This window comes from Stylophora pistillata, chromosome 9, assembly GCF_964205215.1.
Source record: "Stylophora pistillata chromosome 9, jaStyPist1.2, whole genome shotgun sequence".
NCBI classification, from domain to species: domain Eukaryota; kingdom Metazoa; phylum Cnidaria; class Anthozoa; order Scleractinia; family Pocilloporidae; genus Stylophora; species Stylophora pistillata.
The window spans coordinates 9292701-9315118 of NC_142527.1; the positions used below are offsets into that span (position 1 = coordinate 9292701).

The 22418-nt window shown below is 37.8% G+C and overlaps 3 protein-coding genes and 1 long non-coding RNA gene across 4 annotated transcripts in view; 2 read left to right on the forward strand and 2 right to left on the reverse strand.

Moving 5' to 3' along the window:
• Positions 1-812, forward strand: part of LOC148723131 (uncharacterized) — a 1786-nt gene extending 974 nt beyond the window's left edge. Inside the window, exon 3 of the mRNA XM_088732036.1 lies at positions 1-812. This exon is cut by the window's left edge and continues 114 nt beyond it. Coding sequence (XP_088588162.1) covers positions 1-797 — 797 coding nt within the window. The 3' untranslated portion in view covers positions 798-812.
• A 5386-nt stretch (positions 813-6198) lies between these two features.
• LOC148723132 (adenosine receptor A2b-like) lies at positions 6199-7862 on the forward strand. The gene has a single exon (XM_088732037.1). It carries the CDS (start codon positions 6588-6590, stop codon positions 7446-7448), a length of 861 nt encoding a protein of 286 aa, XP_088588163.1. The 5' UTR covers positions 6199-6587; the 3' UTR covers positions 7449-7862.
• A 3510-nt stretch (positions 7863-11372) lies between these two features.
• Positions 11373-14412, reverse strand: LOC148723133 (uncharacterized). The gene is made up of 2 exons (XR_015991316.1): positions 14040-14412; positions 11373-12671 (listed from the first exon to the last, which is right to left on the reverse strand). It is a non-coding gene; the product is annotated as an uncharacterized LOC148723133 (long non-coding RNA).
• Positions 14413-14509: 97 nt separating this feature from the next.
• Positions 14510-16379, reverse strand: LOC111346721 (neuropeptide SIFamide receptor-like). Its single transcript, XM_022953990.2, has one exon. It carries the CDS (start codon positions 16249-16251, stop codon positions 15199-15201), a length of 1053 nt encoding a protein of 350 aa, XP_022809725.2. The 5' UTR covers positions 16252-16379; the 3' UTR covers positions 14510-15198.
• Positions 16380-22418: the final 6039 nt, after the last annotated feature.

A 22418-nucleotide genomic window follows, 5' to 3' on the forward strand; every position in this document is an offset into this window, starting at 1 on the left:
GCGAACGAGTGCGATACACAAGAATTGTAAAGACTGCCTCGACTGATCGCAGATACAAAGGGCAATATGACCGTCTGATTAATGAACACGAGAGACTGTTTCGATCGAGCATCCACGAAAAGATTTTCTTTCTTCCATGGCATCGTTGGTTCATACTAGAGTATGAAAATCTTCTTCGAAAAATCGATTGCAGATTCACTGTGGCCTATTGGGACTGGAGTGTAGATTCCAGTGATCCGTGGAGCACGCACAAATGGGAGGATGTTTGGCACAGTGTCACTGGGTTTGGCGGGAATGGCGTAGGTACGGAACGTTGCGTGAAGACTGGACCTTTCAGACATGGCGCGTGGGTACCCGTGTCATCCACGGGAGCGAAGTGCTTAACACGTAATTTCAATGGTTCACCTCCAGATGATGTCGCTGTGCAGGAGGTTGTACTCATGAACGACTTTACTAATTTTGAACTCGCGCTCAGGACTGAACTCCATGACAACGTGCACTGTCGGATCAGCGGCACCATGTGCACCGTGCAATCTGCATCTGCTCCGGAGTTCTTCCTTCACCACGGCTTTGTCGACAAAATCTGGGACGACTGGCAGAAAAGAAGCATTAGCAATAGGTTTGCTTACTTTCCTTACATTGACAGACGGATGTCAGGTACACCATATTTCCCAAAAGCGCTTATTAATCTTAGACAACAACCGGGAGGCGTTCGAGTCGAGTATCGACCGTCACAGAAAGAAAACAGGATGATGAATCGTTTGAAAGGTAAGAGGCTCAAAGATGAAAGAAGATAATAACACAAATAAAACAACTGGGGGTTAAGCAGTAACCCTGCACCGGTAGGTTCTTCGTCCACTCTTTTCCAGGTCAGATTGGAATTTTGAAAAGTTGATCTGTGTTATGGGAGAAGTTTTGGTGAACCGAGAACAACCCCCTTTGAAAAAAGAGGGAAAAAACGACCAACTCAATCCGATTTCGAAAGAAAGGCAAAGGCTCTCGAAACTAGTAAATGCTTTCTTCAGGCTCCCAAGTTCAATTTTAAAAAATGCTCAAAAGAATGAGGCTTACAGACTGTGTCCTAGTGTTGCTGAACTGAAATATGGAAAATTGAAAGATGAACCAACAAAGTTTTTTTCATGGGACGTATAAATGGACTAAAATTATTAATTACATCTATTTTGAAGTTACTGGGTACCTTTCAAGCTTATTGGCACTTAGCGAGGCACATTTTTGCTCTAAATCGCTTCTTTTTCCCAGCCTATGAGAAATCAACTTTGGATCAAAACAACCCCACAAATTTCAGACGTCACAATCGGTGTTTATTGTAATTTATTTAGGGCTGGATCACTGAATTGTTTACTACACGGCGCCTCCACACCATTCGTACTCGAAATAGTTTTATCCATCACTATGTCCATAAAGCAATGATGTAATATTGTTTTTCTCTTAATTATATATTTTTGTCTTTTTAATTAGTTCTTCTTAGCCATGTATTTTTTGTAGTATATATTTTATTGTAAATCAAACGTAATTCAGCCTGTGGCTGCAAGGTTTTTGATAATAAACTATCTATCTATCTATCTTAGAGCTGACCCAAGGATTGTATTTAGGTCATTGGCATCATGCAATTTCAAAGTACATGAGCTGGCACTTCGCGTCGTGCAATTATGCTCGCAAATAGTGCATAGATTTCAGACCAAATTGGACTGTGTTTAACTACCATCATTATATGTATGCATTAGACATACGTCTTGATTAGTTTGGTTTTTGGAAATAAGAAATACTTTTATTGCAGGTCTAAGTTTTACCCAGCTGCGTGCCCTTCCACGCAAGCCGTTCACGCCGCTTGGTCCAAGGGCTGTCCGCCTGTTCCATGTCAGTCAGTCTGAGGTTATCAAGGCGAAACAATTGGAGAAATTGCTTCAGCCTCGCAAGTCACTGTAATTATAACGCAGAGCTTGAAATCTCATCATAATCTGTTATTATAGACTATTCATGTATTACAATAAACGAGAAGAATGAAGTTGCTGGATAAATCTTGTTCGAGTATTAATGTGAATCTCTCTTCTATCTTCTCTCATTGATAATTCCACGGGCCTTTCATTTGAGAATTTTCAGAGACACTAATATTCAGTCTTTTAAAAAATATATCTCTTGATGTCTCGAGAGAAATATCCAAGTAAATGGTAAATTATCTTAGGATGTTAATTCAGCGAATTTCGAAGGTAGAAAGATAAAAAATTAAAGTGCTTCAGCGACTGTTTACAGAAACATACAGACCACAATATTTTTTAAGGTTAAGAAAATGTGTAAAAGTTGGTTTTGTCAACCGAGTCTGGTAATTAAGAATTGGCTCCGTGAAGGAATTCCTTAAATTCTCAATTACGGTAGGTAATTAACGTTATGAACTCAACTTATACTCGGCTAAATTATCTGTTAATGCCCCCAGCCACGCAGCTCCATAGTTTCCATGGAAAGTCAGCCTTCTGTTAAAATATGTGCAGTTTCGTTTTGTATCTTTACTGATAGAATACATTCCAGTATAGCTATTTTTCGTAACAGACTGAGGCCAAGAGTCCCAAACGAGAAGAAGAAGTAATGGTCATGTTCCGAACCGAATCTGTTTATAACTTAAACAAAACATATTTCCTTCTCTTGTGATTGGTTAAGAATCCCCACGTGACCTCCAGAGAACTGCCCACAAACAATGGTGCGCTTCGGCGAATAATAATGTTTAGCTGCGAAAGACACTCTGTCAAGCTTAGATATTTATATCCCCACTCCTCTCTGAAAAATGGGGGGTTGCTATAATGCGAGCATGCGAACCCGAGCCTTTTATGACGAGCCGGAGCCATTTTTTGCGAGCTCCAGGAAAATAACATCCAAATCTGGACATAATGCCTTTTCTCTGAATAATGCCCAATAGCTTTTTTAAGCTGTGTTAGAGTGACTTGACATTTTTAGCTATAATCTTAGTTTCCTCTATGCAGTTCTCTTGCTTGTTGGTGATCATTTCCTTCCATAAGGTTATCAATAAAACAAATCTAATAATTTTCCACCCATATGAATTGGAAGATGACACTTGAATTCAAATTTCACAAAATTAAATGTCGGTCAATGAGATTGAAACAAAATGGAAATCAGAAGAAGGCTTCCCACGACAATACTGAAGATCAAAGTGCTGCCGATTTCCGTAAAATGTTTTGCTTGTAAATGTCCATAATATTTAACAATTATTCGCCGAGGTGGAGGTAAATAATTGTTCTGGTATATACCACACAGATACCAAATAATTCGTTTATTTCTTTTAGTAGACCGAAAAATGGTCAGTCAGTGTACAAATGGAAAATTCTACTTTTCTTGATACTCCCTCATATTTTCAAGACCCATTTTCAATTCAAATGAAGAAGGCCAGTAAGACTCACTAGTCACGCCGTAGACTTGAGATCCAGTTTAAATCATTAGCAGTGGTAGAAATCGAAGCAACAACATTCCGTAGTCAGAGGCCTGTTGTCGGACTGTTTCAGTGAACATCAGAATAAATCGACTCACTCTCGATATGCTGAGAACTTCTACCTTTGAGGGAGAGGCAATCTGTAAGCTATGACTAGGAATTTACGTAGCTGGATGGAATGTTTATGCAATAGTTTTGGTTTGATTGACGACGTAATTATTTTTCTTTAATGTTTGCTCATGGCAAAATCAATTAAGCCAAAATAAAAAGGACATTTAAATCTTTTTTTTTTTAAACTCAGCCCTCTTCAATATAAAAATTGATTTGCTTTCACATGGCACTGGTAATATGGGCTGCTGTTAAGTTGAAATATTGAAATAGCTGAAAATTATTATCACTTCGTCGGTCGCAGCTGGAAAATCTGTCTCATAAAGATGATACAACGACATTCTAAACTAACAAAGACGGCCTTTAAATTGAAAAATTTTCACAGCATAATTTCTCGAATTTTTGGATCTAAATTACTAAGTTTACATTTGTGTTTCATATAACCTATTCCCTTATTTGAGTTCTCATACTGTTTTACGAATGCATGTGGCGAATTTCCTTGTTGATGTTTATTAATTTGATATATTAATTTTGTTTAAATATCATTTTCTATGGATGTTAATCAGAACCTTGTTTTAGTCAACTCTAATTTATTTAGCTAATCCAATAATGACTGAGCTGATACAAATTTTCTAAACTTTTGTAAGCCAGTCTTCCCAACAACCATCACATGAAATATATAGTTGGAAGGTCAAAGCTCTGTATGTATAATCTAAATGGAACACTATATCAGAAAGTTCTACTTTGTGACACTCAGGCTTTTTTTTTTTTTATCCATTTCAACATTTTTTGAAATACCATGAAAACGAAAACCAACGACATGATACATACACATGCATTTGTTCGTTTCCATAGTAACAGGCGGCTTTTCCTGATGTGCAACCATACAGCTATTCTTTCCTTATTGGCTTTTTTGATACAGGCGGGCGTAGGGCTCATAAATAGGGCAAGCTCAACCTTTAATAATTTCTAAAGATCTGTGTTTCCTTTGAGGATCTGTCCCTTTGAGGATCTGTTATATGAAAAACAAATAAAACCTCCAACTTTACAAGCAACAAGTAAGAGAAAATTAATCGGATTTTTTAAGACTGTCCTGATTTCACACTTCATCCTAAAGATACCATGAATGCCTCTATCCTTCACTCGTATAACGTTTTCAACCTAACCGCTACACTATAGACACAATCGTTTGTTCATAGTCCGTATTCACCTGAAATCTGTAATTTTCTGACCTTCGTCGGATTTTTCCCAGGTACATGGGAAAATGGAAAAGCATTAAGGGAAAGAGATAAGAACTTTTCGTTTTCGACCCAAAATATTCATCCTTCTATTGTAAACGAAACAATTCTGACCTCGTTTGCCATTTTCCTTCTTACCCTAAAATTGACAAATTATCAAATGGAGCTAAAGAGGATTTTCTTTGAGAATCTCTTGATCAGGTGTAAAAATGGAAATAAAAGGATTTAAAGCTAAATACGTCTCCTCGGGATAGAATGAAAGAGCCTTTATAACGGAATGGAAAAGAATAGAATGAGTTTCTTGCATTACAACAACTCTATCCAGGTATTAGAAACTGGGTGATTTGACACAATCGTAATTATGAAATTTTAACGTGAGCGAATTTTGGTCAGGTTAAACCTTTGAATTTTCAAGCGGATGCAAGAAAGCGGTTCATTAATATGATGACTTTAATTAGCAATTACATCAAAGGTTCTTGGAAACTACGCCTGACGCCACTGAGTTTAAGAGTATTCGAAGAAAATTCTGTATCCGTTGTAAATTGCTAAAGAACTTTCTCTTAGTTGAGCAATCGCTCTCGGAAATGTCCCTCGATCCAAGTGACCACTCATTCTAAATTTCGGGTAGTTCGTACTGAAGAAAAGCCAGCCCGTATTTCGTAGCACACTGCCACTCAACTACTGATGATTAATAGCCAAACACAGTTGCAAAAGCAAGAAAGTGCTCTTGACCATGACATTGTGTTTGTGCGCAATGGCTTTCTTCCAACGAACTCCAGACACTTTTAAACTCTCCAGTTCACGTGGGTGAAAACTGATAATCCACTCAATTAAGGAATCGTCTTCTGCCTAGTAATGAAAGCATAGAAATTAATCCATTAACATGAACCTCAAAATTCTGGGGTTTTCCGAGTATGTCTCACATGACAATAGACCATTTCCGAAATGCTTCACGCCTTTAAGCCTTTAAGACCTTTTAAATGAAAATATTCCTTTTAGAGTTCATGCCACTACAACTCATTGTCACAAGGAGGTTCTTGCACATGGTCTCATTTAAAATTGAGAGAGGTTTCAGAACTCGGAAATAGAACAATTGAAGTCATCATGAGAGATCTAAGTCTTAAAGGAAGAGTCAAAATTTACATCGCATATGTATATCTCCATATTTATTTTTGCAAACTTTTGAGAAAAATTTACAAATGAATTTTTATCTTTACAAATAGTCTTACTTCGTAAAACATTAACTTACCCAGCGGCCTTTAATTTATTGCGCAAACATATTCCTAACGCAATTTCTTAAGTGGAAAACGCTTTGGCAGTAAATTTCAAGGCGCTTCTACCAACCTCTAGGGATCCTGAACAACGATTAATTTTAAAAAATGCCTAACCCTGCGGACATAATAACGACGTGAACACATTCATTAAGAAAAACCTGATGGAGCCGTTAGCAACGTTTCGTGCTCTTTGCAAGACGTGTAAAATACTGTCTTCGTTGTGACGACAAGGTAGACTCCCATATTGAACACATTGGAACGGATACTGTAATTGATGGACCAATACCTATTATCAGGCAAACAGGACCCTACAAGCAGTCACAAAAAACAAGATTTGGCCGCCAATTTGAATTCACTTTTTACGAGGGTCTTGGCGAATAAAAGAAGGCAGGTGGAGAGAGAGCTTATACGTCAAAAGAGATTGCTGACACTGAGACAGTTCCGTTTAAGGGCACTGAGGCAGGAAGACAGTGTTAAAAATTCAAATTGAAAAAGGTGCAAGGAGCAAGAATGGCTGATGCAATTGAAAGATACTTTTTGGTGAAAGATAAAAGTCCTGAAATCATCGTTATCCTAAACAGTGTTCTCAATGCACCACTCATGCTTATTTCCATAATTGGCAACACTTTGGTGCTCGTCGCTATATTGAGAACACCTTGGATCCGTTCGCCAAGCACAATTTTTCTCTGCAGTTTGGCTGTGTCCGACCTTCTCGTTGGCTTGGCAGTTCAACCACTCTACCTTGCTTCTTTCTTAACGAGAAATCATTCTACACTTAATGCATCAAGAACAATGTCTTTCATTGCAAGTGGCGCTTCTCTGTTCACTATGACAGCTATAGCAGTAGATCGGTTCTTAGCGCTTCATTATCACATCCGATATGCAGTGTTGATGACCACGAGCCGTGCCATATATTCTTTCGCAACCCTTTGGACAGTTGCCGTCTTGTTGTCAATCTCAGGTTTCTTGAATAGGAGGGTCTACGAATACATTATCGTCATTTCAATCGCTATTTCCCTTTTTATTAGCACCATTTGCTACATCAAAATCTATAGCATTACTCGACGGCATCAAATACAGATTCAACTTCAACAACGTGCAGTGGAAAGAATGAATATCCAACGGTCGAAAAAAAGGGCCAAGAACACGTTTATCTATTACATTGTGATGATTCTGTGTTACTTTCCTTTATTCATTAACATGTCACTCTCATCTGAGCTGCAAGGGTTGGAGTGGATCCTAGCAGATACCTTAGTGTTTTTAAACTCGTCTATTAATCCATTTCTATACTGCTGGCGTTTCCGCGAGTTTCGAGCAGCTGTGATACAGACAACAAAGACGTGTTTCTGTATACCGACAGAACAAAACTAGTACATTTGTTATATAGGTGGGAAAAACATTGAAAAGCCTTGCAGACGGTGAAACTGAATGGGAACTCACTATGATAACCATAATTATTTTTTATACCTCCCACCAACGCAACACCTTTATTATTTTGTCAGAAACAGTTTTTTTTTTTTTGGTCCTAAGTCAATTGAAGAACTGCTCACAGATCATTCCGTCACCAAAAAGCAGCGTTGTATCACTAGGTTCACAAATGAAACTAGAAATAATCTCTGTTCTTCAGTTTTCTAGGAAGGTATTGTAAATTTTCTTTAGGAGCATTGTCGGTAATGATTATATTGTACTTTTTGAGACTAACTACAATACGTCACCAAGTGATGTATTGCAAGGAAGCACGATAATATAATAGAGGTTTCCCTTTTTCTCTTACAATTATACTCAATTCTAGGGTCTATTGTTGTTTAAGTAAAACAAATAGAACCAATATGAATAAAAGTAAAAGAAAAGAGGGTGGTCAAAATTAGCAAACTAGTGCTTTCATTGCAAGTCATATATTATGAATGATTTTGAGGCCTTTGATGTAATGATCTCCTTCATAGGTAAAGTAATACTAATGCAGGTAGTGAAGAGTAACTGACGTATTTCGAATGATTTTTTTTTAAAGTCCCTGTTCACCCCCAAAGGTTTAAATACTGATTGCGATTCTTCGCGTCATCAGGATTAATCTCCAAACAATTTTTTGCGATTCATTAAATATTTCCCTAGATATGCCGTCTCAAAGTTACTCTTTTGGCGACGCCCTTTTGACTTGGTCAGGAGAGAATTACTGGGCCGAGTCTCGGACCTACTACCTCTCCAACATTCAGTGACGTCACAGCAAGAACGAATGTTAACTTCTTGTATAAGAACATGTGTCTTGCTGTAAAATGATGTGAAAATGCCGACTCGTTGCGTGGTCGCTGGTTGCTCAAATACACCAGATTCGTCTCAAATAATGTAGCTTCGCGTAGTCAAGTGAATGTAGGCACATCGATCGAAAGACGTTCTGACTGTGACCTCATGAGCGACTTTTAGTTACCAGTATTAACTTCGCCCGACCAAATCAAAGGGGCGTGGCCAAAGGACGAACTTTGAGGAGGCATATCTCGGCAAATATTTAATCAATCAAAAAAAACTTTTTTTGCGATTAATCCTGATAACGCAAAGAATGAAAATATATATATACCTCTGGGGGTGAATAGGGACTTTTAACCATAAATAATAAAATAAGGTAATCTGTAACAAATTGCGAATATGCACTCAAATTACGAATAGGGGGATTCACAAGGCTCGTGGTCTTTTGTTTAGGTGTTATCTACTTTTTGATATGAAATCGATTTCAATCTTCAAGTAAATTAAAAATCGTTTTAACTACAAAACTATCCCAATTGACCTCCGTTTTGAAAGTGGGAGTTTTTTCAAAATCTGCAATTACCTGTTCAAATGAATATAGTGAAACATGGACATGCTTCCAAATAACGAGCTGCAGCTTTTCAGAGAGACAAATTCCGCAATTGCCCCGAACAACACGACAATAATCTACACATCTAATAATAAAAAGCAAAGGCAATTTTTTTATAAATGCTCTGTTTATAAAATTCCCAGTCTAACCTTTGGCCAATACGCATTCCAATCGATTTCGCCGATGGAAGCTGCATCACTGGTTGGTTGTTTACCATGAGAGGTGGACTTTCTGAAAGAGTAGATAGCCTCTGGCTCGACATAGTTAACCTACACTGATCTAAACTGGGTTTCGCTGAAAGGGACAGTGTCGCGGTTGGGCATGCGCATATCACATCATGAGGGCTCACTCTACTTTGAGAAACTAAACGAAATGAAACCAGACGAGATATGACAAAACCAAAGAAATGAAGCGGTATATTATCGTATAAGGTAAAGATAACCTTTAAAAAGATTTTGGAGTAATTTTCAATCCATAAGAAGGATATTTATTCATTTCGCAAAGAAGGAAGAGTTACTTCTATAAGTGGCACATTTAAATTTTGTTTTATTTATTCGTGTTTGAGCTCCTTGTCAATAAAGTGATGAAATGACTTTTCGCCGTCATGTAAGTAGACATTAAGACATAAATGGATTAAAAACATCTTTATGGACATTTAACAAAATCAAACTTAACCTAAAGGATCTCTTATACTTCCATCTGGATCAGAAAGATCCCAAAAAATTTTACTGCTGGTTTGTGCATGATCTTCATATAACGATTTTTTTTCTCCAAAAGGGAACGTAGAAGAAGGTATCCACGAGCAAAGGCAACCGATGAGTCTAAATTAAAAAAATAAGAGAAACAGAGACAGCATTTACTGTTTTGCTCTGGAAGTTAATATCTTTCCTTTGTTTTAATGATAACTTAAGGTCTCATAGAATTTGTTGCATTGTTTGTGGTTTTCTGACCTGGTTCATTTTTTTTTCTACTTCTTTTAATCGATCATACAACCGTTTCCTTAAATGGGGACGTAAAAGATATTCCTACATATTCGTGTAAGTTAGCGTTTTCGGCCTCGAAAGCACAATAAGAATAATAATTATGCCTTTTATTATGAAAAAGGTTTATTATTAGATAAAGGGCTCTTAGTAATAACAGTTTTTACTTTGTAAGATCTTGTAAGCACCGAAAGTGACACCATAATAGAATGAAATGTACCATACCTTAAAAAAATTCAACCAATCAGAATACAGAAACTCAAACATAAATCTGATGCTTTAATTTGGATATATCAACAAAGTTGAAATGGTAATTGGCCACCGTAACGATTACAAAAGCTGACGTTTCGAGCGTTAGCCCTTCGTCTTTCGCTCAGATGAAGGGCTAACGCTCGAAATGTCAGCTTTTGTAATCGTTACGGTGGCCAATTTACCATTTCAACTTTGTCGATATATCCAAATTATTTCGTTACCCCCACCGACGCAGCTCCAAACACTTTCTTTCGAAACTATCAGCCTTTATTCTATTGTACATAATTACCCATCGAATATCAACTGCTTCATCTCAACCATTTTAGTTTTTGGATGCCTGTCAGTTACTCGTGACGTGAATATGCATCGTCGAGCTTTTCACAATCCAATGCAGTTAGTATAGGTAATCACATGATTTCGAGTGCAATTTGGAATAAATAAGCACGAGTAAATTTTTTCAAAGACTAACAAAATTGCTTGAGCCCGTAGGGTGAGTGCAATTTGTGGTCTTTGAAAAAATTTACAAGTGCTCATTTATTTCAAATTGCACGATAAAATCATGTCATTTATCTGTTAATAATATACATGAAAAAATACGAGGTAGCTTTTCAAAACTACGCAGAAGAAAAGCGCGCGCATCATGTGCAAAAATAATTTATTCAAACCCTACAAGTGACATTGACCTTGACATTGACATTGACCAATCATTCTGACCAATCCAGAATGTCTGGTTTGTTTCTTTCTTTGCATTGAATTAACCCTCTTCTGCACTGAACTAACTCTCTTCTGCACTGAACTAACTGAAAACTGCATTCATCTTAACCAATCAGAACTGAGAAATTTTTTCATGTATATTATTATGAGTGGTAACGACAAAATATTTCATCAGAAACATGAACTCGTTGCGGATCAAAGCCAACAACATCACAATTTTGTATCAATAGTGTTTTTCTGTATTTCTTTTGTTTTCAAAGAAAAGTATGCTTATTTGGTAAATTAAGTGAAATGCTCAGTTCATCATTCCACTGAAAGCGAGACACGTTCATGGACAAATCAATACCCGTACATGGTAATGATTTTTTTTTATCACGCTAACTTCACCCAATCACGCTAACTTCACCCAATCAGAAAGCACAACGCGAGCTCATTGGTCATTGGTATCAAGTTTATCAAGCTTTTTGAAGTAGAAAAATAGTTGAAAAACAAAAAAAAAACAGGTTTAATATAGGGTAGCTTTTTTTTCCCCCTCGCTATTTATTGAAGACATAAGGTGACACATTTAAGTTAAATTACATTTGTTTGTGTTTGGCTTCTCCATCAATAAAATGACAAACGATAACACATTAATAAAGTAATAATGTCGTTCACTAAGTTATGTATCTAGACATAAGGCCATTATAATTACAAGAAGAGTTCAAAATAAAGCGAAAGGATCTCATTTACTTCCAAACGGATAATAGGGATATCAAAATGTTTCTCTGCTGATCTGTTCGTGATCTGCATATATCGACTTTTTACCCAAGAGGAGCCTTATACGCTTTTTGTTTTAACATTTCTCTGATTACTTGTAAACGTTTTTAAGGTTTCATAGAGTTGGTGGCATCGTTCGCAGTTTTCTGGTTATTTTTTGTTTTCTATTTCCTTTTAAAGAATTGCAATTATAAGATAAATAGCTATTGATAATAACAATTTTTACACCGTAAGTGTCGGAAGGGAAGCCATGACATTGGAAAAGAAATATTCACACCTTACCATATCATACAGGAAATCAGTTGTATATTAGACGGTATTGCACCCACCCCTCCCATCTTCCCCTGCGATCTTATTCACAACCTTATTTCTTCATATTAGTAAGGCCCACTCCCTTGACCAAACCAAATTTAGATCGCTTCCCTTTTATACTGAACCATAGTATTTCGCCATTAAATATCATAACAGCACGTAGCTTCGCTTATTTACAATTTATAGTAGCACTCACTTTACACTGAAGAGAACACCAGGAAATTAGCAGGTTACCTGCCGCTACAATTTTAGCCGAAATTATGCAGAAAACACTCGTTCGTTTCACTTATTTTTAAATTAAGTAAGCTACTTCCGAATACAATTCTGGCTAAATAGGTAGAAAACACCCGCCCTGACTTGCCACCAGGCCCTGTTTAAGTCCAAGATGCCGTATGAAAATGAATAATCATTATCCATGCATAAGATGTTCCATCAAACGCTAAACAAAACCGTCAACTAACGAAAAGATAAAACGCACAATGATGACGAGCAAATTCGAATCAAAGCATTCCACTAACACAGAAACTAGCCCTAAAAATGGTTTAGAGACAGTGGTGATTGCAAATTGCATCCTCAATGCACCTCTGATGTTTCTTTCCATCCTTAGTAATGCTCTTGTGTTAGTCACCATATTGAGGACACCATCGTTTCGTTCACCGTCTGTCATTTTTCTCGAAAATTTGGCTGTTTTAGATCTTCTTGTTGGAGTGGTGGTACAACCAGTTTATATAGCTTCTGAAATAAAAACAAACGCTTTCCTTTACCAAGCACTGAGGGGCAAAGGCATTTGTTGGATGCAGTGTCTCTCTGTCGACAATGACAGGCATAACACTGGATCGTTTCTTACTTCACTGTCTACTGCAGTACCCAAATTTAATGACAACAAGCCGGGAAACACATTCGTTAATAACTATATGGTGTAGAAATACATTATTCTCTTTTTCAATTCTTTTTCCGAGAAGAGATGTTTATCATTTCCATACAGTTTTTTGGATCACAGTTTGCCTTTCAGTTTGTTTTGTTTGTTTCATCAAGATTTACCGAATTGTTCGTCGGCATCAGTTGCAAATTCATGTTCAACAACAAGCAGTGGAAAATTCAACTGATACAAATAACCAGCACATCCGACAATCTAATAGGAGTGCAAAAAGTATTTTTATATATTTCCTCGCGATGATTTTATGCTATTCTCCATCGTTTGTATTACTAGCGCAGATTCAAGAATTCTACGGACGTTTCCACTTACTTTGACCTTTAAAAACTCGTCTATTAATCCATTTTTATATTGCCGCTGGCGTATTCCTAAGCTCCGAGCGGCAGTGTTTAAAACAGCAAAGCTTTTAGTGTCGAGAAACGGAAGAAAGTGCTCCAACCTAAAATACGAGTTATTGTACAAAATGTAAAGGTGCCGGAGAGCCATTTCAACTGATTCGTATCCGCGAGTTTTATCAACTTTCAGGTGATCCTTTGAATCGATTTTAGCCAAACATCTGTGCATTACCGACAAAGAAAAAAGGACCAGAAATGTGGTGAACTATAGTTCCTTTAGACAATGAAGGAGAACCTGGATTATGGAACGTGGAAAGTAACAATTTAATTTTCTGCTTTGTAATGATATGATGCTGTAGAAATATTTATCTATTTTTAGCCTAAATATTCTTGTGGAGGACACTGAATTTTTCTCAAATAATATATTGTATATAAATATGACACTAATAAAGCCTGCATCAAATTACTTTATGAGGTGTGATAAAACAAAATCAGTTAACATAAACAAACCCTACAAACATCCAGTTAAGCGGTGAGCAATCAGTTTCATTGAGAAAAAACTTCTCGTGAAAATTGCTGTTTCCTTTTGTTATCGTTCTAGAAAATAAAAAGAAACCCACGCTGCATCATGGCAGCTGGCCAACACATTATTCGCCATGTCTAATTTTGAAACATTTAAAACAGACATTAAAAACTCTGGATATCGACAACAGAAGATTGATATTCATAAACTCGTTCCGTCAACTGCTCTTCATCATATTTCTATCACTTTCTTCCATCGAACTCCAATCATTTTTAGCATCACCTAACCATGCTAGCGACAACCTGACTTACAATTGAGATAGAGTCCTCCACTTGTTAATGAATGCATAGTAATTAAGCCAAAGATAACTTGGCCAGATGCTGCATGAAACAAAAATGTTGAATTTGTGTCTCAGAACTCCATCAACTCGTTCACCAGCCATCCCTTACATCAGCAATTTAATCCAGTCGGACCTTGTTGCAGTGTTTGCGCAAATAACTGATTCGCCGATCTCTGTTCTACATCAATGGCCACCAGTTATCTATTCTTTTATCTCGATGGTTTTAATTTCAATATGCCTGTCAGTTTCTCGCGAATATGCATGGTCGAGCCTTTCTACATCTAACATAATATGTATGGTAACAACAAAATACTTCTTAGAGGCATGAAATTGACCCAGTTGTAAAAAAATTCCTTTAAATTCACGTAAATTAAACCGACCGGCCGCGACAGCATAAAAGAATAATAATTATGCCCGCTATTATGAAAGACTACTACTAGATAAAAAAAAACTTTTAATGATGACAGTTTTTACAACTGTACGTTGTCAGTGCCGAAAGGGACGCCATGTTGAAATAACGTACAATAGAAAATACAGTTAATCAGAATTCAGGAAATCGGTTGTGAGCTATTGGATATCGTCCAATGATAGTATAGTACGAAGTACCGTTAGATACTCATTAACGTTGTCCAGATTACGTGCACTCTTTTCTTATTCCGTAATATCACTTTTAGTTCGCTTTCAACCTGAGAACTCCACTTTGTCATTTGCCCACCCTTTTCCACCCACAGGCTGCATCAGGGAAAAATGGCCACGGACTTATCTCACCCTTGATGGGGCTTTGCTTTTTCCAACAAACAACTAACCATAATCGTTTCATTTTGCGCGTTCCTGAGCTGTACTTGTAAAGACAAAAGCGCATAAAACTATTGTCTGTAGGTAAGACGTCACTTCTACATATATAAGGAGACGGTTTTCTTAACAACATCTTCGTGGGACACTCAAGCCTCAAACCCAAAAACTAAGGATTTCAGCGTAAGAAAAAAATTTGTGCACGTATGAATGCTGGGATATCTTCAGAAGTTTAGTTTTATCAATGCTACCAGGTCTCTTCTTCTTCTGTTCTTTGTTCTTCGTTCTTTGTTCTTCTGTTATTTTTCCTTCGCTTCATTGTCTATCAGAATGTCACACTATACTACCGGCCTCAATTCTACATCAGCAGGTTGTTCGTCTTGATCAGCCCTAGTACCACAAGAAAAGCAGCTGAGGATATTCTTAAGACCCTGGCGATAATTCCCACTGAAAGTAAAACAGATGCAAGGATTTATAGCACAGTTCGAGCGAGCCAAAAAATAAGAGAACCGCACAAACTGTGCGTAGCGACAAGAATGCAGCATGACCACATCTGCTGAGAAGAGGACCAGAAAATGGTGGATAGTCAAGGGTAGAAAACATACCACAAACATAGACACGATGGCGATGGCCATTTTCAACACGTTTCGCTCCCTTTTCAAACGTTGTTGCTCAGCGTTGACTGATGTTGCACAGCCCGGGACGATCTGTGTTTTGAGCTTGAGAACGATGATCGTGTAAAGAACGATGATCAACACCATTGGAACATAATAGAGTATTACGATATTACTAAGGCCATAATATATAAGGAAGGAGGCATCTCCGAATTCTTTTTCCCAACGATACAAACACATAAGACTTGCTGAGGGAAGCTGAACAAGTCCAGGAGCAATAGAAAATGGCGACTGAATGGCGACAGCGAAGATCCAAGTGGCGAGGATAAAGAAGGGGCACCGCCTCGAACTGATGACCGGAGAGCGAAGGGGAAAAACAACAGCTCCAAATCGATCCACTGCTATTAGGACCAGGCTCTGAATAGACACAGCATTGGAAACTTCCGGTAAAAAGATCACCAGTTTACACAAAACTTCACCAAAAGAACCACTGATTAGCCAAGAGTTGGTTTGCATTTGTGTTATCACCCAAGAAAATAGAACCAGCGGATACAGAAGATCAAACATGGCCATGTTCACAATTAAAAGGTTGATGGGTTTCCTCATGGTTTTCGTTTTGTAAACAACCACTCCGAGGAATATATTCCCAACCACAGAAACGACAAATATGAGACAGTAAGCAAAGGTGTATCCTATTCTCCGTGCACCTTTAAACTGCTTTCCAAAGCAGTTTGTAAGCTGGGTGTTATTTATGGCTGTACTTACGTTTGCCGACATTTTCGAGTTACCTAAGAAGTTCAGTTTTAAAGCTGTTTTGGTGACCTGGCTTGAACAAAAGACTGCCTTATTCGCATAACGAGCGTCCTTGTGTTCGAACAAATGTATGTTTTGATACGACTGTTAGCTTTTGGTGATTATTGGAAAAAATTAATTAAAGTTAGCCATCTGGAAGCTTAACACTGAGAAAAGCCTTAGGGGGCCACATCAATCAAGAAAGCAGTGCGAATTATCATAACGTTATTTACTTGCATCTTCTTAGCTCAGTAATTCTCGGTTGTTGCTGAATACAACAGCTCAGCAATTAAGAAAAGTGGAGGTTGAACAAGGATTCATTCATTCAGATATATATATTATAACCATGCTAGACATTTATGTACTTTATCGATGCCACTAGCTAATTTTCATTTTGATGGTTTTAGCGTCACGCTGTTTATATATCGGGGTGAAATTAGCAACTTGCTACTTTCAAAAAATTTTGAAAAACAAGAATAATGCTAGTTTGACAATAAGTTTGACCAGCTGTGTACCAACTGTGTAGTTTAATAAAATGACTCTTTCATTCAATGAAGGAGACTTCTCAGACACTTGAGCGATATGTAACTTTTGCTAACAGAGGTGGGCATGGGGGTCTATTAGAAACCGCAAAACCGTAAAAAAAAAAAAGGATCAGGTAGAAAAGGAGGATTGTGGAAAGTGCGGAGTGTGGAAAGTGTTGAGTGTGGAAAGTGTCGAGTGTGGAAAGTGTGGAGTGTGGAAAACGTGGAGTGTGGAAAGTGTCGAGTGCGGAGTGTGGAAAATGAAGAGTGTGGAAAGTGGGGAGTGTGGCAAATGCTGAGTGTGGAAAGCGCGGAGTGTGGAAAATATGGATTGTGGAAAGTGCCGAGTACGGAGTGTGGAAATTGCGGAGTGTGGAAAATGAGGAGTGTGGAAAGTGCGGAGTGTGGAGAATGTCGAGTGTGGAAAGTGCAGAATGTGGAAAATGAGGAGTGTGGAAAGTGCGGAGTGTGGAAGATGCAGAGTGTGGAAAGTGCGGAGTGTGGAAAATACGGAGGGTGGAAAACGCAGAGTGTGGAAAGTGCAGAGTGTGGAAAATACAGAGTGTGGAAAACGCGGCGTGTGGAAAACGCGGAGTGTGGAAAGTGCAGAGTGTGGAAAATACAGAGTGTGGAAAGTGCGGAGTTTGGAGAATGTGGAGTGTGGAAAGTGCCGAGTGCGGAGTATGGAAAATGAAGAGTGTGGAAAATGAAGCGTGTGGAAAGTGCAGAGTGTGGAAAATGTGGAGTGTGGAAAGTGCCGAGTACGGAGTGCGGAGTATGGAAAATGCGGTGTGTGGAAAGTGCGGAGTGTGGAAAGTGTGGAGTGTGGAAAGTGCGGAGTGTGAAAGTGAGGAGTGTGGAAAATGTGGAGTGTGGAAAATGCGGAGTGTGGAAAATGAAGAGTGTAGAAAATGAGGAGCGTGGAAAGTGCGGAGTATGGAAGATGAGGAGTGTGGAAAGTGCGGAGTGTGGAAAACGAGGAGTGTGGAGAGTGCGGAGTGTGGAAAGTGTGGAGTGTGGAAAACGTGGAGTGTGGAAAATGCGGAGTGTGGAAAGTGCGGAGTGTGGAAAATGCTGAGAGTGGAAAATGTGGAGTGTGGAAAATGTGAAGTGTGGAAAATGTGAAGTGTGGAAAAATTTATAATTTTAAATCGTAGCCTCACAACACCACGTGATTAAGACGATTTATTCGGTACGAATGATGTTGACGGTCTGTGGGTTTAAACTTAAAACAATAAATGAATACGAAATTACAACAATTGACTGGTAAAAAGTGACAGAAAAGAAATACACTGAACCACTTAAAAAACTTGAGATGACAATACGTACATTGTTACGATTTCTACGAAACTGCTAGACGAATATAAACTGCCCAAAGGCGAAATAAAGATAAACTGGACTAAATGCTCAAAGCGAACTACTGTATGGCTAACGGAAGACTGAACTCTGAACTGACAAACACTAAGTTATACATGCGAAAACGACTAGCTAACTTAAAGTGCAATTAACGCCGATATTACGAAAGAAACTAATGAACGAAGATACGTGACACAGAAACAACAGAAGCTAACTAACCAGTGAAAAAATACTAACGAACGACGAGAAACAGCGACAACACAAAGAGACACCCTAATGATTGATTGAATGAGAAAAACAAAACAAAAGCATTCCGCTCGCTAAGACCCTACACACAGCAACTTGTCCTGTAGTATTGAGTTTATTAATCGACCGGTTTCGACTTCATCAGGATAAAACTACAAAATATATTATAGGAACTTATTTTATACAAGACCTTGTCAGAACATGTCACGTTCCTAGTTTGGGTGTGAACAACAAAACACCGACAAGAAAAACGCACAGGATATGATTAAAATCCTGTGCTAGAAGGTGCTTTTGGGGCTTCACGGTTTTAACGTTAAAAACAAAAAGGTAAAAGGTAAACAAAAGAATCAAACGAGCGAAACATTACTCTCAATATGTTGTATCTTATTAAGCATAGCATTTTTTCACTTTTTTCGAGTGTGAAAAATGCGGAGTGTAGAATATGTATAAAATAAAAAGACGTAAATTTATATACTTGCATAAAGATTGTCTCACTTGGGTAATACTGTTATTGTCTGCAAGCAAAATATCAACCTCGCGCTGATGTTGTTTTCTTTGCCTAGTTAGCCGTGAATATTATAAATTGACAGAAAGCGTCTGGAAAATATCTTTGGTCACGTTCGAAAAGGTGATACCGTTAACACCTAAATGGTGCAAATCTTGCGAAATACGTTACTTGTAAGCCATGGGTAGATTCAATTTAATTTGCATATTCACAGGTGATTACAAGTTCGCATTGATCTCCACGTGGTCAGACTCAGAGAGTGCTATAATGGCCTTTAAAATCCCTCTTATTCAGCCTGTAAAATCCCTCTTATTCACTGTAGGATTGTATGATTTAACAATGAAATTTCAATAATGCATGGCTAGGACAGATAATTAAAATCGTAAATTTACAGTGATTTTCTGATTACCTATTTGTTACTGTTCTTTTTATAAAGCTACAAAATATGTATGTAACAGTTCTTTATAGCTATATAAAACACTGTAGGATTGTATTTACCAATGAAAATGCAATGATGCTTGCCTTAAAAAGATTATTACTATCGTTAATACACAATTATGTTTCACGCGTTGATTTTTTTTATTACCCATTTTATACGGTGCTTTTTACATAGCTACAATATAAATTGCAATGATCCATCGCTTTTTTAAAGAGCGTGGACTGCTTGTTGTTATTGACAGTAATGTTTCACTCGTTTGATTGTTTGATTCTTTTGTTTACCTTTTTGCGTTCTTTTAAGCTTGAAAAAGTAATGTACGGTTTAGTAGTGAAAACACAATGATGCATCGCCTTACAGGAAATGGAGCGCTTGTTATTGCTGTTCATATCGTTAAAACCTACTCCTTACCCACACTCAGCATTTTCCACACTCGACATTTTCCACACTCGACATTTTCCACACTCCCCATTTTCCACACTCCTCATTTTCCACACTCCTCATTTTCCACACTCCTCATTTTCCACACTCCTCATTTTCCACACTCCTCATGTGGAAAATGAGGAGACAAAGAAAGGAACCTAAATAAGCCGACGCCTGTAGATACACTTCTTAACCTTGACGCACGTAGCATAGAGTCGCGAAACTACACAAGGGCTAAAGATAATCATGCCACTCATGAAGCTCACTATAATAATCAAGTAAGTAAAATGGCTTACTTTAGTCTGGCTCCTAGCGGCAATAGGTACCTGATAAGTAGCGGTGAAAAAAAGGTAGCGTGTAGCGAACAAGTAGCGTTACAACGATAAGACCTCTAAAAGAACTACGTCTCTTACATAATGAAATCCAATCGCTAAGCCTGTCGTGCATGTGTGTACAGTTTCGTGATAAGTGAATCATCAACGAGAATGAGATACGATTCACGGGTAAATATAAACAAACGAATTATTATGTTATGAAAGTAACAACAAAGACATAAGTGAAATCGTATGATGCACGATCCTCGCAGTAGATAGCGCTATTTAAGTAATAGCGAAAATCAGACGTGAAAAAAAAATCAGGCCTGTACGGGATTCGAACCACTGACCTCTGCGATACTAGTGCAGCGCTCTACCAATTGAGCTAACAAGCCAACTGGGAGCAGGCCGTTAAGTCGATTCGTAATAAACCCGTGAAAGTGATAAATAAGATACAATGCATGAAATATATGAAGTTCATATATTTATGAACTTCATATATTTCATACAATGAAATATATGAAGTTCATATATTTCATTGTATCTTATAAGTGAAATCGATTGGCGGTAACAATATCGACTGAGTGGGCTTCTTAAAAACTATGAGTTGGCAATGCAGGAAGCCTTCTTTAATTTGCGAAACGAAACGAAACGAACATCTGTAAATCTGTAAAAAATCGTGAACGTAGGGTTGAAACTCAAAAAAATCAAAGAGCTTGGGTCGGTTGTATTTTCCAAGCAAACGTGATATTTTATCTAGAAACATGCTGCGACACTTTCCACTTGCATTTTCGGTCAGGAAAGTGTCATCCGTCACGCATCCAAATTATTCATCAACAACATACATTGCTTACACCTTACAGTACAGCTACAGCGCCAGCTAACATTTTAATTGCATTGGCTTCTTACTGCTTACGCAGATTTTTCATTAGCCTACGTGTAGCCCTTTCCTCCCCCGAGACCCCCCGAGAAGAAACGGAAGGGGGGAGGGGTACGGCTACACACAAGCTACGCAAATTACAGATTTACAGATAATCTACTGAGCCAAAATGTCGCAGCATCTTTCTAGATAATATATTACGTTTGCTTGGAAAATGGAACTGATCAAAAGCTCCCTGATTTTCATGAGTGTCAGGTATGTTTCTATTTTTTTCAAATTGCCGATTTTTATTTCGTTTTGTTTCACAAATTACAGTTGCTGTTCACAATTATGGCTTGATGGTGCAACTCTTCTTTCACACAGACGACGTATTGAGTGAAACTACGAAAGTAGTGGAAGATAGAAGTAGTAGAAGGTGACGGTGACATTAAATTAAAGAGATCGAGGGGCAGGATGATTCAAGAAAAGCAGCAGTAAACTTTAAATGCTGCATCACTCGTCGCCCAACTGCCTTAGATCCATCTGAAGAAGGTACGCAACACAAGGATGGAGATGCCGAAGTGTTCACTTCATCGAATTCTTCAGAGAGCGACTTTTAAGTTGGATTTCTTCTGTTTAAGAAGAGGAAACGGGTGTGTGTCTACAAACTTAACTCATAGTCATGTTTTCAACAGCTGGTGGTTGAAGCGAATGGTGAAAATTTGATTCTATTGTAAATGAAAAACTTTGTCTCAATTTCCAACTTACATAATACATAAATATTGTGGGCGTTTTACAGCAAACTTCAGGTTCTACCAACAGTCCCCTTTCTTTAGATCGTTTTGTTACATTTCCTTCCATGTTTTACCCGCCAGGAGCGTCAAGATAACATTGCAATGTCTTACATACGAATTTTCAGTTAATTTTTTTTGCTAAAGGCGGTGATTCCATTTTATTTAATGAAATTTAAATAATGTTCTTCTTCTACAGGATAAGACGTCTGTGCACGTAAGAAATGCTAGTACGCGCTATAAAAGCTGTATACTTTTCAGTTTAGAACGGGTAACAAAGACTCCTGTGATGAGGTAACTTGCTGATAATGTTATCAATGGATTGATCATAAAATTGTGTCAACATCAAATTGTTCGAATCTGATTGGTTCGTATGACCCCTTCATTTTACAGCAATGAATAGGTTTGATTTGACGTGGCCAATTACAAGCAACTTGTGATCAGACCATCCACTCAGTCGTATCAAAAAAGAAGGTTTTGTCATTAAATTGATTGTATCTTTTCTTCTCGAACACTTAACGAGAACCAAGGGAACAAAACTTACCTATTATTATGATGACGAACAACTAAACCTCAGTCTATTTGAAAATAAAAGCAGTAAGTGATGAAACTACGGTCGATGAAACTATCGTTCGATAACTCGAACCTACTTGTTGATAAAGTATTCAAGTTCTCAGGCCTCGAGAAAAAAGGACTAA